This window comes from Bactrocera tryoni, chromosome 1, assembly GCF_016617805.1.
Source record: "Bactrocera tryoni isolate S06 chromosome 1, CSIRO_BtryS06_freeze2, whole genome shotgun sequence".
In the NCBI taxonomy this organism is placed as follows: domain Eukaryota; kingdom Metazoa; phylum Arthropoda; class Insecta; order Diptera; family Tephritidae; genus Bactrocera; species Bactrocera tryoni.
This window is the reverse complement of record NC_052499.1, coordinates 71849217-71864245: the sequence shown is the minus strand read 5'-3', so window position 1 is coordinate 71864245 and position 15029 is coordinate 71849217. Positions and strand designations below refer to the sequence as shown.

The window sequence follows — 15029 nt, the reverse complement described above, 5'->3', positions numbered from 1 at the left end:
TCTCTTGGTCATATGAATAAATAATTTATGAGCCATTAGGTGAACAAAACACTTCACAATCGCTAACACACACACACACACATTGAAACGTGCACAAATACATGGAAATTTTCATTAACATTACAACAAATGTGTGACTGAAAAAAACACTTTTGGAATTATACGTTAAAATAAAATTAGGAATATTCTTACCTTTTTTTTAACATTTGCGACCTATTTTTTTAAAAGTGGTGAGTTTTATGGGGAGGAAAAAAATAAGAAACAGATAGAAACAATCAGTATCAAAACTAACCGAGTAAATATATTTAGAATTAGTTCTAGCTCAGGCAAGGTTAAGCTTTAAAAGGCTGAGAAAACGCATTTGAAGCTATCTGAGCAAAGTGAGTTGATAGCACAGGACCGCGGACCGGGTTTGCAACTCAATATCTCGTAAACCAAAAGGTTTCCGATCTTAAGGAGCTACGTGGGTTTCCTCGGGTAAAAACAGCCTTTTTCAAAATTTTTTTTCTCATATAAAAATAAATATTTTATTAGATTTTTTTTTATTGTTACAAACATACACTATTAATAAAGATATTCTGAAATTTTTGAAAAAAATGTTTTAAACTCGGCCATTGCGACGCCATTTCCGGTGACCTTCGGAAAAAATGCGCACGCGTTGGCAGGATAACTCCTTACAGGTTCATCTAAAGTGTAAAAATACGGATTTTAAAATCTTAACTTAGATCTTGGACGAATAAAAAAAATGAAAATTGGATTTTTGGCATATATTTTTACAAAAAAAAATTGAGATTTCGAGACATTTTTTTTCAAATAGTTGTAATCGAAAAAAAATCCTTCGCCTAAGTCTTTAAACAATTGTATCTCAAAGATCTGTGTAAAATTTCATGAAGATCGTTTGAGTAGTTCTCGAGAAATCTTGCCAAACGTTTTCAAAAACACAGTTTCGGGATAAAAGCGTTTATAGATGGCGCACTTCGCCTAGCTAGCCTCGAGCTCACATGCTCTCAATGCTGTTTCTCCGAAACTATTAGTCGGATCAACTTAAAAATTTAGCAGCATATTCTAGAGGTGTTGTCGAATTTAATAAAACAATAAAAAAAATCGATTTTTTGAAAACCGTAAGCCCATGCAACCCTGTGAATATGTTATATAACACAGTATACTCATATATTACAACCAGATCATCTAACTAAGCATTAACATTTTAGCGATATAAATAGGCCCTCACAATATTATTCTTTACTCTTCGATGTATAGAAATTTATAGCGTTATAGATCAAGTTTTTAAAAATGATCAAGTTTATTATAAAATACTTTAATAATTCCTACTGGGATGATTAATGTGATTTAAAGATCTAAAAATAACCCTCACAGGTACCCAGAACCAAACGGTATTATGTGTATATTTAAACTAAATTATTTTGTTCAAGTGCTAAGTAAAGAAATACTTCCGACAAATAAATCAACATGCGTACAAATATGGCTCATAAATTATTATCATATACTATATTGTATATTTGTAAACTTTTCATACTAACTAATAACATTGTGGATTGTTTCGATGTAAAGTTTTATAATATTGCATTCGCATTCTTTAACCAAATATTATTTTATTTAAAGAGAATAGCAATCTTGCTTATGATTAATTAAATCGCTATTAATATTTATGTACATGCATATTAGGGTGTCCGTTGTTTCTCAAGTTGAGTGTTTTGCAGACTTTCCTTGAAGTTTCATTTTACCCTAAAAAATTATCCAACATAAAAAAACTCTTTTTTACGTGTACTTTACAGTACACCATGTCGTATGCGCAACACGAAATTTATAATTCACTTGTAAGAATAAAGCGTTTAACTTTTAAAGGAATGTTCTTATGAAAAAAATGAATGAGCTGTTTTTTGCGTTGCGGAAAATTTTGTATTACAATATGATTTCTCCAAAGTTCTATATTATACTTGCTTTATGCAAAAAAATCCTATGTTATATTCATGGGGAAATAAAGAGCTTTCTTGCATTGGATAAGTTTTTTAAAGGCAAAAGGCGAGTTTGCAAAAAAACAATAAAATTAATAAACTTTGTAAATAATGAACACCCTAATGTATACAAACCATTATACATGAATATTAACAATACGTGAGCGTGGGTTGGTATTCAATATGCTTATTTGATTATTTGCTACTTTTACTGCACTTACAACAATAAGAAAATTTTACACATTATACTTACATTTATATATACATGTATAAGTGTCTTTATGATATTTTATTTTGTTTTTGTTTTTTTCATTTAATTCTACTTATTTGTTGACATTGGAAAAAAGGAAAAATATATTGTTTTATGAAGATCTTTATCTTGATTTTGATGGGTTAGTTTGTGTGGCAGCTTATACTATAGTGATCCGATCTGTCCGCGTTGGCTGGATAACACCTTACAGGATCATCTAAAGAGAAAAAATACGTGTTTTAGTTAAAACCTTAACTTAAGACTTGGATGAAAAAAACTGGAAATCGTATTTTTGGCAGATATTTGTTACAAAAAAATGAAAATTTCAGTGAAATTTTCGGGACTTTTTTTTTAATAATAATTTTAATTTTATAATAGAAAAAAAAATCCTTCGTTCAAATCTAAGAATTGTATCTCAAAGACCTGTGTAAACTTTCATGAAGATAGGTTAAGTAGTTCTAGAGAAATCTTAACAATCGACTTCAAAAGCAATGTTTCGAGAAAAACGCGTTTAAAGATGTTTAGTCTCGAGATCACATGTTCTCAAGGCTATATCTCTAAAACTCTTACTCGGATCAACATGAAAATTTAGGACAATATTCTTGAGATGTTGTAGAATTTAATAAGGTAATAAAAAAATTTGATTTTTTTGAAACCCGTAAATCCATGTACATATGTATAAGGGTACAGGTTTTAAAAGTTTTAAATTATTGAAAACCGATTATCTAAAAATTTTCAAAATATAATTATCTGCCTTCACGTCAAAAACTAAAACAAATACTTCCTAAATATTTAATGAACTTTTTTATTAATTACTAAGAATGATAATACATCTATTAAAATAAATATATCATTAAGAAGTAAACATTAACGGTATATAGTATAAAAGGACGAATAAAGACTAATTTGGCCTTAGTTATTGCTACAGGCAATGTGTTTTTATTTAAGTTATTTAATTTAATTACTTAACATACATATGTATAATATTTTGCGCTAAAGCACACTTTCATGTAATTTATATTGGAACCACCCAGTTTTTATTCACTAATTATATTACGCACTAACTAATTCGAGCACATTTCAAAATCCTTTACATCTCTTCATGATTTACATACAAATATCTACATATGCATACATAACAGTATATTCTGCATGATACTCGTAATAATCATACCCGAATTCTACATATAACATATACTCCTTTACTTCATATAAAATTGCATTGCTTGTCTTGACTTTTAATACATACATACACACATTTAAACATACATCTTCATGCGCTGTAATGGATGTCATTAAAATTGAAGCATTTGCTGTCTATGAAAATGTTTTTCTAAATTATTATGCATTTCATGACACCTACGAGCAGACCCCAGCAAGTGGCTATCCGGGCGCCATTGATGATTTGATCTTCTCCGGCGCCGGTTCTGGTTGTCGCGGTGACGATGAAGATGAGTGTACACCACCATTCGAATCGGGCAGCGGAGATGACTTGATCACGCCTGTGTATGTGCCGCCCACAAAACAAACCACAACAGCACAAGTTGCTAATACAGACAAAACTAACGGTACGGAGCGTGCTTGTGACGATGAGGACTGCCTGCATGGATCTGGTGATTACGGCGAGACTACGGAGCAGTTCACTTCCACCAGCACAGCGAAAGGATCAGGTAAGTGTCAGTGTTTGTTGTATAAGTAAAGTAGTAGAGAATTTATTTAAAAGTTAAATTGCCATTTAGTTGGTAGTCAGTATGGTCATTTCATTGGCATATCACTCACAATAATTAAGCTGATAAGGCAGTAGGAAGGGAGGCGCAAATGAAAATAGAAAATGTAATGGGGGAAATTGAATATAGTATGGGCATAGGTTTTTGAAATTATTTGTATAAATATTTACTTATTGAAGTTTAGAGGAGAATCGGGGTTCTAGTTTGATATTTAGTTTTTTTGCAGGATTTTGGTACTTAATGAATTACAATACATGATTTTGGGAGATATTAAATGATAATGTGAATTTGTAAGATAAAGTCATGGAGACAAATCCATTATAACAAGCTCATAACATTTAATGAACAATCACTTTTAAGAGACTCGGAGTTTCGTAACGAGAACGAGCCTTGTTTTAGACTTAAGGCATTAGCCATTCCAGGATATAAGTTTATGAAATGTTGAATTCTACTTCAATAGTAATAAATTGAGAGGTTTCATGAAGTTTTTACAGATTTTCGAAGAACGAAATCTCGGACAACCGTCACTAGTCCCTCAATTTTTGAGCTATTGATCTGCGTCTTTTTCTTACTAAGAATCTATTCATACATACAAATTAACTGATTAAAATCAAGTTTTAGTATCGAAAACTCTTTTTATTTGACAATATAACTTCAGGAAATTTGGCCTGGATTATAGTCCAAGGAAATAATATAATCTCCTAACAAATTGTTCAGTTCGGACTACTATAGCATATAGCCACTTAAATTGACTGTTAAAGATCAAGATAAAGATTTTTTAAGGTTGTTTGAATGAAATTTCGTGGCTAGAAAGAACTAACACACCGTTGGTAGGTTACGTTTCGAGGTTTAGTTGTGTATAATTCTTATATATGCTATATGAAATGCATCTGTGAAGGGTATATAGCTTCGCTGCAGCAAAGTTAACGGTTTTTGTTGTTTTCTAAGGGCGTTCAATACTTGATAAACCGTATTACTCCTTACATTAGAGGATATAAAGTCTCTCAAAAAAAGAAATCAACCAGACATTCAGACTGGGCTCTAAAGACTAGCTGATATATTGTCAGTTCTTTAAAGAATAAATTCTGCTTAATTCTAATATGAAATGAGTGTGATCTATTTTCAAGTTAAGCAAAAGAATATCTAAAAACATATCTTCAATTTTTAATTTTTACCCTTCAATTCGGTTATTACATTACATACAAGTATGTATTTGTAAAATGTCTCGCCATACTTACATATAAATGTACATAAATATTGACTAGATTTATAGGTATGCTACAAAGTTCCTTCATTAATTATGTGCACCTTGTTCCTCCTACTTTTCCAAGCATTTCTATTGCCTCCTATCCTAGTCTATATAAAATAGTAACTTCTGCTACCAAAATCCTCTATATAGATTAGAAACACATATGGAAATATTCTACGTAATTGACACTTATTGATTTAAAAATATTTTGTACTAGACATACAAATAATATCTGCATGTATTGAACACAGTTTGCCAAAGATAGATACATAGCTGATTACAGTACCTAGGAGAAATTTAGACTAGTCTAAGCTGTAGTCCAACATGCATATTAGACACTTGTGTGTATGTACAAGCGTGTGTATATATGTAAATAGCATGGCTTTGCCCTGTCAGCTCATCAAGCGATAGATTTGCGTATCATTTGATTGTAGCAAACATTATTATTTCATAATGTCAGACATACAAATCGCAACTCCAAGCATTCAATTTCGCTAAACCAGACAAAGAACCAAACAATTACCAAAATATATAAATATATAAACAATCAACAACATTTCAATCAACCAATCAATCAGCCATATTCGTACATTCACCACAACCACTGCCGTTCGCCCATGGAAGCTCGTTACTCGTTTCTTGTTAATCGCTGTTCCACAACTTGAAATCTTGATTTCATGATTCTGAGTTGGAATTATCTCTTTCAGAAAATGAACTCTTCATATTTCTGACTCTGATCGTGCAATGGATTTGCCACTTGCAAACAAAGCAATCGTAGAATGAGTGGAATATGTGGCGAACGTGATCACAACAACAAGTTGTATTCGAAACAAACGAAATGGCCAAAATGAAAAACAAAGAAAACAAAAAATGAAATATTATAAATAAAAAAAATGTTTAATAAAAGAATATCAGAAAAAATTCTATCAAAAAGTTCAGTTTACTCACAACACGACCATGCCCACCACGATCACGATCAACAACACTTGCAAAATTACAACAAAAGACAACATCACCACCATTTTGCTGGCCACTCACTACAACTACTACGCGTTAACTGTTATGTAATTACGTTTACGTTACAATGGCAAAATGTCATCGTCGTTTATGTCTAAGTTCAAGAAGGCTAAAATCTCTAACGACAACATTAAAATTGGTTCAACGTTCAAAATAAATAACCTCAACGATGTGTTGAATTGACGGCTAACTGTAATATAGTAAATTCGTCGCATTTGTAAAATGTCAGATAAGCCACCTACAAATCATATGATCACAAACAAATTATAATAATGAACTTAAATTTAACGGAACCATTCCGAACATAAATATTTGGAGGTGTATATACAAATATAATACATATGTACATACATGCATAGAAATTTATAAATAATTGATTGTAAGCGTTATATAGTTTGTATTTGTGGGTAGTAGGTGTGAAATGAGTAAATATAGGTGAAATTACAGGACACATACATATGTAAATGTATATTTGTAGTTATGGATTTGTAAGAGAGCGCGCAGGTGGGGCAGAGCATGCATGCAAAATTACTTGTATGCATGTGTATGTAATTGCGTATGTACATATATGTATAAGTATAAGTGACTTAGAAATGCACATGTTATTCTTTAAAACACATATCCCCTAATTAATTTACAAATTTATCAATCTCTACTACTATGTACCTAAGTATGTACTCGTATGTCTATTATGTATTCATAGTTGATTCTTACAGTTATGTATGTACTATGTTTATGTATAAGAAAATTATTCGTTTACGCACTTGCTATAGTTACCTACATACTTACATATCTATTGTACATATGTTTATATGGACAAATGTTGTCCAGCTCTTATCAAATACTCATATATGTATATGTATATGTATGTCTACATACTTGTTGAACTGCTTTTTTTTGGCAATTAAATAATAAGCGAAGCAATAACAATAAATCAAATTACGCTGAAACTAGTATACAAATAAAAGTCTGTGGTATTTCAACATTTTTTTATCTAAGAAAATTTAATATCAATGCAGAGTTCAAACAAGACATACTATCTGAATAACACTGAAACGGATTGGACAGACACCGCTTACCTGTTAGGAAGAGTTATTCTACGTTGGACTTCGAAGTTGACATTGTTGTTGGTGTTAATACTGGTTTCAAGATAAACGAATTTATCTACGATTTCGAAGTTATAACTGTCAACAGTGACGTGGAAGCCATCTCGCAAGTGCGAAGATCGTTTGTTTCATTACGGGAGATATTACGTCTTGCCCTACTTTACTACCAGTTCCATTTCTTTTGCTTCCTTCCTGCTCGATTAAGCTCTGAAGCTGAAGCCTCGTTTGGTATGGAACGGCTCGTGGAGGTTCTGCCCTATCCTGATAGAACTTTTGGTGTTGCTCAAAGTCAGTTTTCCCAGTCGTATTAGAGGGGATACCAAATTCAGAAATAGCTGCATAAAGGAAGCTCCTTTTCATGCTGTCAAAGTCAGTTTTGAAATCGAAGACGAGGTGGTGTGTGTCGATCCTTCTTTCACGGGCTCCAGGCCTGAAGCCAACTTCTTCATGGTCAGGCAATGAAACGTCAGCTCCATCGTCATCGATTGGGGAATCGGGTTCGCCACCTCCTGGTGTTATGCTTTCACTGCCATTCGGCAGACTGGAGAAGTGTTCCCTTCATAAATTTAGTATGGGCGTCAGTCACTAGATGACTGCCGACCAGCTGTTAAAGCCCTTCGTACCAGGTATTTTATTACAAATCTTTATTATTGCTTTCAAAACACGGTCCTTTCGTGTCAATACAGTCATACATTGCTTACTCAATTCACCATACACTTTTTACAAGCCTACGCTGGGATAACCTGTAGTGCCTTTGGTGCCTTCAGCGATTAGTTTTTTCGGTTTCGGCTCATTTTTGGCACACCATCCGAAAGGTTGTTGTACAGTTTCGATGCCATGTTCATAAGCCCACATCTAGCCACCAGTGATGAGGTGTTTTATGAATGTAGGGTCTGCGTTTTTAAGCATTATTTTTGCGACTCTATTCGACGTAATATTTGCATAAAATTCAGGCTTTTGGTACCAGTATAGCAAAGAAACGCTTCTTACCCAAAACATTAACCAAAATGTATTGAGATGCTGTGATCCGCACCTATTTATGTATTGCCGACAGGATGATAGTAAAACATAGTTTCTTTAACTTATTCGATGTTATCGTTATAAACACAGGTGGATGGACTAAGGCAAGTTTTCGATGACTTCGCGACCTTCGCTGAATGCTTGGTGCGGTTCAAATACATCTGTTTGTGATAAAGTATAGTATACTCCCAGAATTTTTTTTACAATATCTCCAACACTTGTCTAGTTGTGATTCCATTGGAAACACAAAGTTCCAAGCAAACTCGTTGTTCAATTTTTTTCCAAGGTAAAAACAGCCAGATAAACATTTCAAACTGCTAAACATTTAACTTTATGGGTTCGATTCGACAGCGCAGTAGAAATATAAATAAATAAATTTTGATCAGAGGAACATTAATTGAAGAGTATTCCTCGTAAACGCCTGAACATCTTTGACAATGAAAGAAGGATGAAATGTCAATTGTGATGAAATTATAATTTAACCTGGTCTAGGTGGATAACTTGAGGTTTTACGGAGAGGAATAATGTAAGATTTCTTACTATGGAGGAAAAATACACATTTTGAGAGACAAATTAAGAACAGCTAGGATTCAAGATTGCGTAAAAGTCTGGGAAATCTAAATGCATAGAAAATTTGCAATAATTTGGGGGTTATACCAAATATCTTCTATATATTGTTTAAAAAAGTAATTGTTCAAATTAATATTCACCTCATTACAGAATCGAATCATGAAATCATATCGTCGACAACAGATGGCGTTAACCGACGAATTGATACGTCCAGCACAACCACAGAACAGCAGCGTTCAACTACTACTCTATCCAGCAGTGTGATGACACGAACTGAGAGTCAAACTTATGCGCCGCGAGAAACTACCGTACCTTATAGCGCCACTACGAGCATTGTCACGCAGCAACGGCAGACATCAACACCCACTTCGATCTACACGACCTCTACGCAACGAGCATCTACATCAACACTGACAACAACTACCAGCCAAGCAACGCCACCCCCTGAAATCCATTCCACAGCGACGGAACATCAAACCACACCATATGATATCGTTCAGGTGTTTAGCGGTGGTGAAGGCGGCGAACGACATCATGGCGATGAAGATGAAAAATCAAATATGATCTTTAATGGTGAGCATACATCACTGCCGGAGGAACGACCACCACCGCACATACCGTCACCACATGAAACACCGCCATACTATCAAATGCCACCACAACAACCGCCCACATACGGCAATAACTACCGCTCCAAGGGCAAGGGTGGTCGCGTCAACTCCATCGAAGAGGAGCGCACCGCTATGATAATCGGCATTGTCGCCGGCATACTGATAGCTGTAATACTGGTGATATTGTTGGTCTTGTGGCTGAAATCGACCGGTGATCGCAACTATAAAACGGAAGGAGAGAAAGCCGCTGCCTATGGACATAATCCCAATGCGGCATTGTTGGGCAACAGCAGTACCAACGGTTCCTATCATCAGCAGCGCCACCACGGGACACCCCATCAGAGCAATGGGCATAATGCTAGCGGTGGTGGTGGAGGTGGCGGCACTGGTGGCAGCGGTAGTGGCAGCATGCTCGGCGCAGCTGGTGTTAATAGTGGTGGCGTAGTCGGCTATGGTTGTATAAGTTCCGGCATAGCCAGTACCGGCGCCGATGGTCGCCCACAAATGGCCGGGCTAGTGCAGCCTAAGCCGAAGAAACGAGATTCCAAGGATGTTAAGGAATGGTATGTGTAAATTGTTTTTGTTTGAATGAGGTCTGGGGCGATGGAGATTGTTAAACTCTTGGATTAACAGCGATGAGGTGTTGATAAACGGAGTGGTTAAGTATTTTAATATTTAATTCAAATTAGCAATAATAAATTAACTAAATTTATGGAATGCATATTTAGTCAAAGGCACAGAAACACCTAAACGTAAACAAACGAACACACACATAAATACACTTAGTGATATACGAAAGGGTTCAGAAAATAGTTCAGAGATACTCACGATGAGCGTGTATGTAGCAAAAATAACAGTTATACGACACACGAAAGAATGCATTTGCATACATAACGATTCGAAAATTCTGGTATAAAAGCAAGCAAAAGCAATGAAAAGAAGTAACAACAATACACAAACAGCCTACCAAAATAAAACAAAACCAACATCAAATATTTATGACAGTTTAAAATATATAATATACTAACACTTGATTATTCTAATATTAATAATAACAAGTTGAACAATAAGATAACGAAACAAAAAAATAAAACTCATATGTATGTATGTATATGTAATGTACAAAAAAAGCAAAACGAAAGAGATAATAATCATGAGGTGCATCAGCGGCAGTTTCAGCAATGGGACAATAGAATTGATCACTTTATCCCAAAGGATCTTAACAAAAAAATCACAGTTTTACTGCAGAAATTCTCAAAAGGTCCTCAGCATTGTTTCTTGAGTATAATAAAACCAATTGTTAGTAGACCTCGGCAGAACTTCGGCTTTTTTTTAAGAATTATCGACTACTTATGTTATAAAGGCCTTTTGGAGATGAGTACTTACATTGAGGTTTTTGCAAAATAATCTTTTAGTTGTCAGTGTTCTGAGCTGAAATACTAATATTAAGAGAGTAATATGTCACTCAAATAATAAAAAACCTATAAATAAATTATGATATCCAGATTTAAAGTAAATTTTCAAAGATGGATTGTTTTTGTAGCTCAATTTTTTTTCTTAATAATATTAACCTTTAATGCTGAAATCATTTGAAAAAATCAATTTGAATATTGGGTTAATGTATCCATGTTGCTCTAAAATCTGTGAGTTTATTCCTAAAGGTAAAGGTATAAAGTTCAAAAAGCGACATTCGAACTGGTGGGTTGAATTCATTTACTTGATAGATTGTACATGTATATTGTCTGTTTCGGCTGCTGATGTTCCGAGTGAATCCAAGTATTATTTTGTGTTATAAAGCAGTATACAAATCCAATGGGTTTCTTTGTTGAAAAGTCCGTTAGAAACAAGAGTATGGTTTAAGTTGTGTATTAGTGAGCAGGAAAATACAGCTAGTGGCCATATATGGGTATGAATATAATACTATAATGTAAAGTACATATGTATATTTAGAATAAAATAAACTATAAAGAAATGTAAGGAAACACTGAAAGTTGTCACGCGAGTTAGAAAACACATCCAAATTGATTCAATTAGGCTGACAAGGTGACGATGGTTTATTAAAAAGACGAACAAATACACTTAAATATACTAGAAACAGTGTTGGCAATAATAATAAACACAAATAAAATAGCAAAGCATTACAAAAAAGTTTTAGAAAATGATTGCCGTCTAACGGTGAAAATCTATGGCTTAATAACTTATATAAAAAATACATAAATAGGCAAAACAAAAAAAAAAAAAACAAAAACAATACCAAGTAGTTCCAAAATCAAGCAAATCTATATGAATATTTAACCAAATTTGATTCGTTGAATTCTTCATGTAAAGTTACAACAACAAAAAAGGAAAAATTAAAAACTTAAATATATACATATATATATAACAAATGTGGTGCTGTAATAATGTAATACTTAGTCCCAAATTTTTAAAAACTAAATTCAAGATATTTAATTTAGTAAAGGAAAAACTCATAACTTAATGCTACAAACCAAAAGTAAAATACTATAACAAGCAACTTTAATGAAGGCACTTATTATAGTGATATACAAAACACATATTATAAATATAATGACAGAGAATCCGTGACAAAAAATTAAATTTAAAGCTAACCATACTGAAACTATATAATATAATATTAATTATTGGCTTTGACACTGCAATTACAACAGCAACAAATGGGGTCAGAAGGTAAACAACACTGTGCTGGACGATTCTCTCGACGCGATTTACACGTCACACGCCGATTTACACACGCTCAGTCATTCGGTCGAATAGCTCAAATTCACGCAAACACAAAATGGCGGGCTTACTGCACTTACTTGCATCGTTCACTACAAACTCCACACACACACACACCACACACACCTTAACTAAGCTACTCACGCGCATATATGGCTCATTATTTGATCTCTCGTATCCGACGCCGTGTTGCGTTCTCTTTGTATGCATGAAGGGTAAAAAGGTAATATTGCCAGTGTTCACCGTATTTAACTTTTTTACAATATTTATTATACAAAAAAGACACCGTAACAACTTATAACAGCTATTAGAATGGTAAATATTTTACAACAGCAACAAATGCGTGTTTGTATATCGTTTTTTGATGCTAAATACAATAGAGATTTTTTTGTGTTGGTTTTTTAAGAATTTTTGAAAGACTTTTTGTCTACACTTAGACTTAAATAAAATGCTTAACTCGGACATATCAAATGCAAAATAAGACATTTTGAAATGCAAACATTTTACTAAAACTAAGCAAAGTAAATACAAATTAAAGCACACAAAAACGAAACATAAAAACATACATACACGGCATCACTTACAGCAAGCGATTGTTCTCATCCCATTAATCCTATATTCAGCTTGAGGCAACGTGATCAGCAGATATACATACATGTGTACATATGTATATGTATTTCTTATTTTTTAATTGCATGAGAGTAAAGTATTTGCATATCACTTTTACATGAGAAAGGAAAGTAAATTCATAACATTCAAAGCTAACCTATTTTTTTGTGAAAAAATTTTAGTATGAATATAGCCTTTGAAGCATTTTTTGTTTGCCAAAAATAGTTAATTTTATCCCGTTTTTTAATATTTTTGCACAAGACCATAATGCATTAAAAGGTAATTGAATTTATAGTTAAATAATTTTTTATTATTTTTTAATCCCGAAAATAATATTTCGAAATAATTTCTGATTCCAAATAGCGGATTGAAGAAATGAAAAATAAATATTGATGCCAAGTATACTATTAATATTTTTTAAAGTTATGAAAAATTTAAGTTAATTAAAAAATTAATTAAAAAATAATAATTTACTAAATTTAATATAAAAAGTCTTTGTAAAAGGAAAGCTTATTTTTAATTAAATTTTAACATATTTGAACACTTTTTATCTTACTTACATTTAATTGTAGTTTTTCAGTAGTAAATCCTTCCTTTTTACCCTATGTATTTACTCTGCTTTATGATTTGAAAAAATTTTTTTTTTTATCTTTTATTCCAAATTTTTAAATTAAAAATTTCTAATTCTTCATAATAAAATAAATTTATAATTTAGTTTTTTACTTGAAATATATTTTTTTATTTGTTACTCCAATTTTTGAATTAAAAAAAATTAATTTTTGAAACTAAAATTAATTTCTTATTAAAAAAAGAAAACATTTCCAATATTTAATTTTGATTCAAATTTCAATATGAAATTTTTTAATGAAAAATTCGTAACACGGAATATACCAGTATATAGGCTACATTGACATATTTGACTGTGAATCAATTTCATTTCTGTTAAGTTGTTAGCAGGAGTACTTAACATTACATTCTCTGCAGTAAAAATTCAACTCAGTGGCTGTTAGCATTACATTTTCTGCTACACTGTATTAAATAGAAAATTTCATAAGTATGTGTTCAGCTTTTCTTCAACAAAGAGATACGGATTATAGATAGATAAACTGCCAATTTGTAATTGAAATCTGCAAATCCCAATAACATACGAATATTCAAAAACACTTTAAAGGAAATCATTTTGAAACATTGATATTACAGTCTCAAAGAAATATTGCATTGAATACAAAAAAATCAAAATGAACTTTTTTTAATTCAAGTCGCAGAAAATTTTTTAGAGTAAAAATGCTTTAATTACTTGTTTTCTCTTTTTTTGACTCACCCTTTACTCTGTACAACCCCACATGATATTCCTATAAAAACCAATATGACAGCCTGTAATTTATATTTACTCCATATACATACATATTTATTTCATACACTTGTTTCAAGAAGTGTAATAAGAAGAAGATAATGGTATACATAGAGCTTCGAAAATTTTTTTTTTTAATTAAATACTAATTATAATTATATTAATAATGCTGTGCTTTCACTCGCCAGAATAACCCATCAATTCCGCAATACTCACCAACACGCAAAAGTTCTGACATTTCTTGAATTCATCTCGACACATAGATTTAAACTAAAACCTTTATCAAACGAAAAAAAAAAAATAAAAAAGTTGACTTTAAAAACAAAATTTAATAACAATTATTAAAACATAAATTATTGCATTAAACAAGTATCTAAAGATTTGTGCACCCGAAATTGTCGTTGAAATCACAAAGTAATTTAAATTTTTCCAAAATTCTCTTTGCAAGTTATTATTAATTAATGTACACGATGGATTCATACACAATGGAACAGTAATTACAAAAGATGTATAAAACAATACTCTATATTTTATTACGATATCTTATTGTTGCAATGTATGTATGTACTTAGGAAAAGTATCAAATTTAAAAAACTTGAATTTTCTCCTAATAATTTAAAATGAAAAAATACAAATATACATACATATATATATAAAATGTTGTGGTTGCGACATCCACGCAAATTTACCTCCGAAAAACATGCAACACGCGACTATACCTACGTAAGCACGCCCAGTTATGATATTGCACAAGAAAATTTGCATTTATTGATATTTTCATTCCAACCAATTACCCGAAAAATA

At 32.2% G+C, this 15029-nt stretch overlaps 1 protein-coding gene across 4 annotated transcripts in view; it reads left to right on the top strand.

Moving 5' to 3' along the window:
• The window catches only part of LOC120766368 (neurexin-1), a 30763-nt gene extending 20197 nt beyond the window's left edge, over window positions 1-10566 (top strand). For 3 of the 4 annotated variants that reach the window (XM_040091798.1, XM_040091799.1, XM_040091797.1), the window contains exons 19-20: window positions 3596-3896; window positions 9066-10566. In XM_040091798.1, coding sequence (XP_039947732.1) covers window positions 3596-3896; window positions 9066-10099 — 1335 coding nt within the window. In that variant the 3' untranslated portion in view covers window positions 10100-10566. Of the gene's footprint in view, window positions 1-3595; window positions 3897-5909; window positions 6480-9065 lie in introns of those variants that run through there. The other variant, XM_040091800.1, reaches the window with a different exon arrangement.
• The last annotated feature ends 4463 nt before the right edge of the window (window positions 10567-15029 follow it).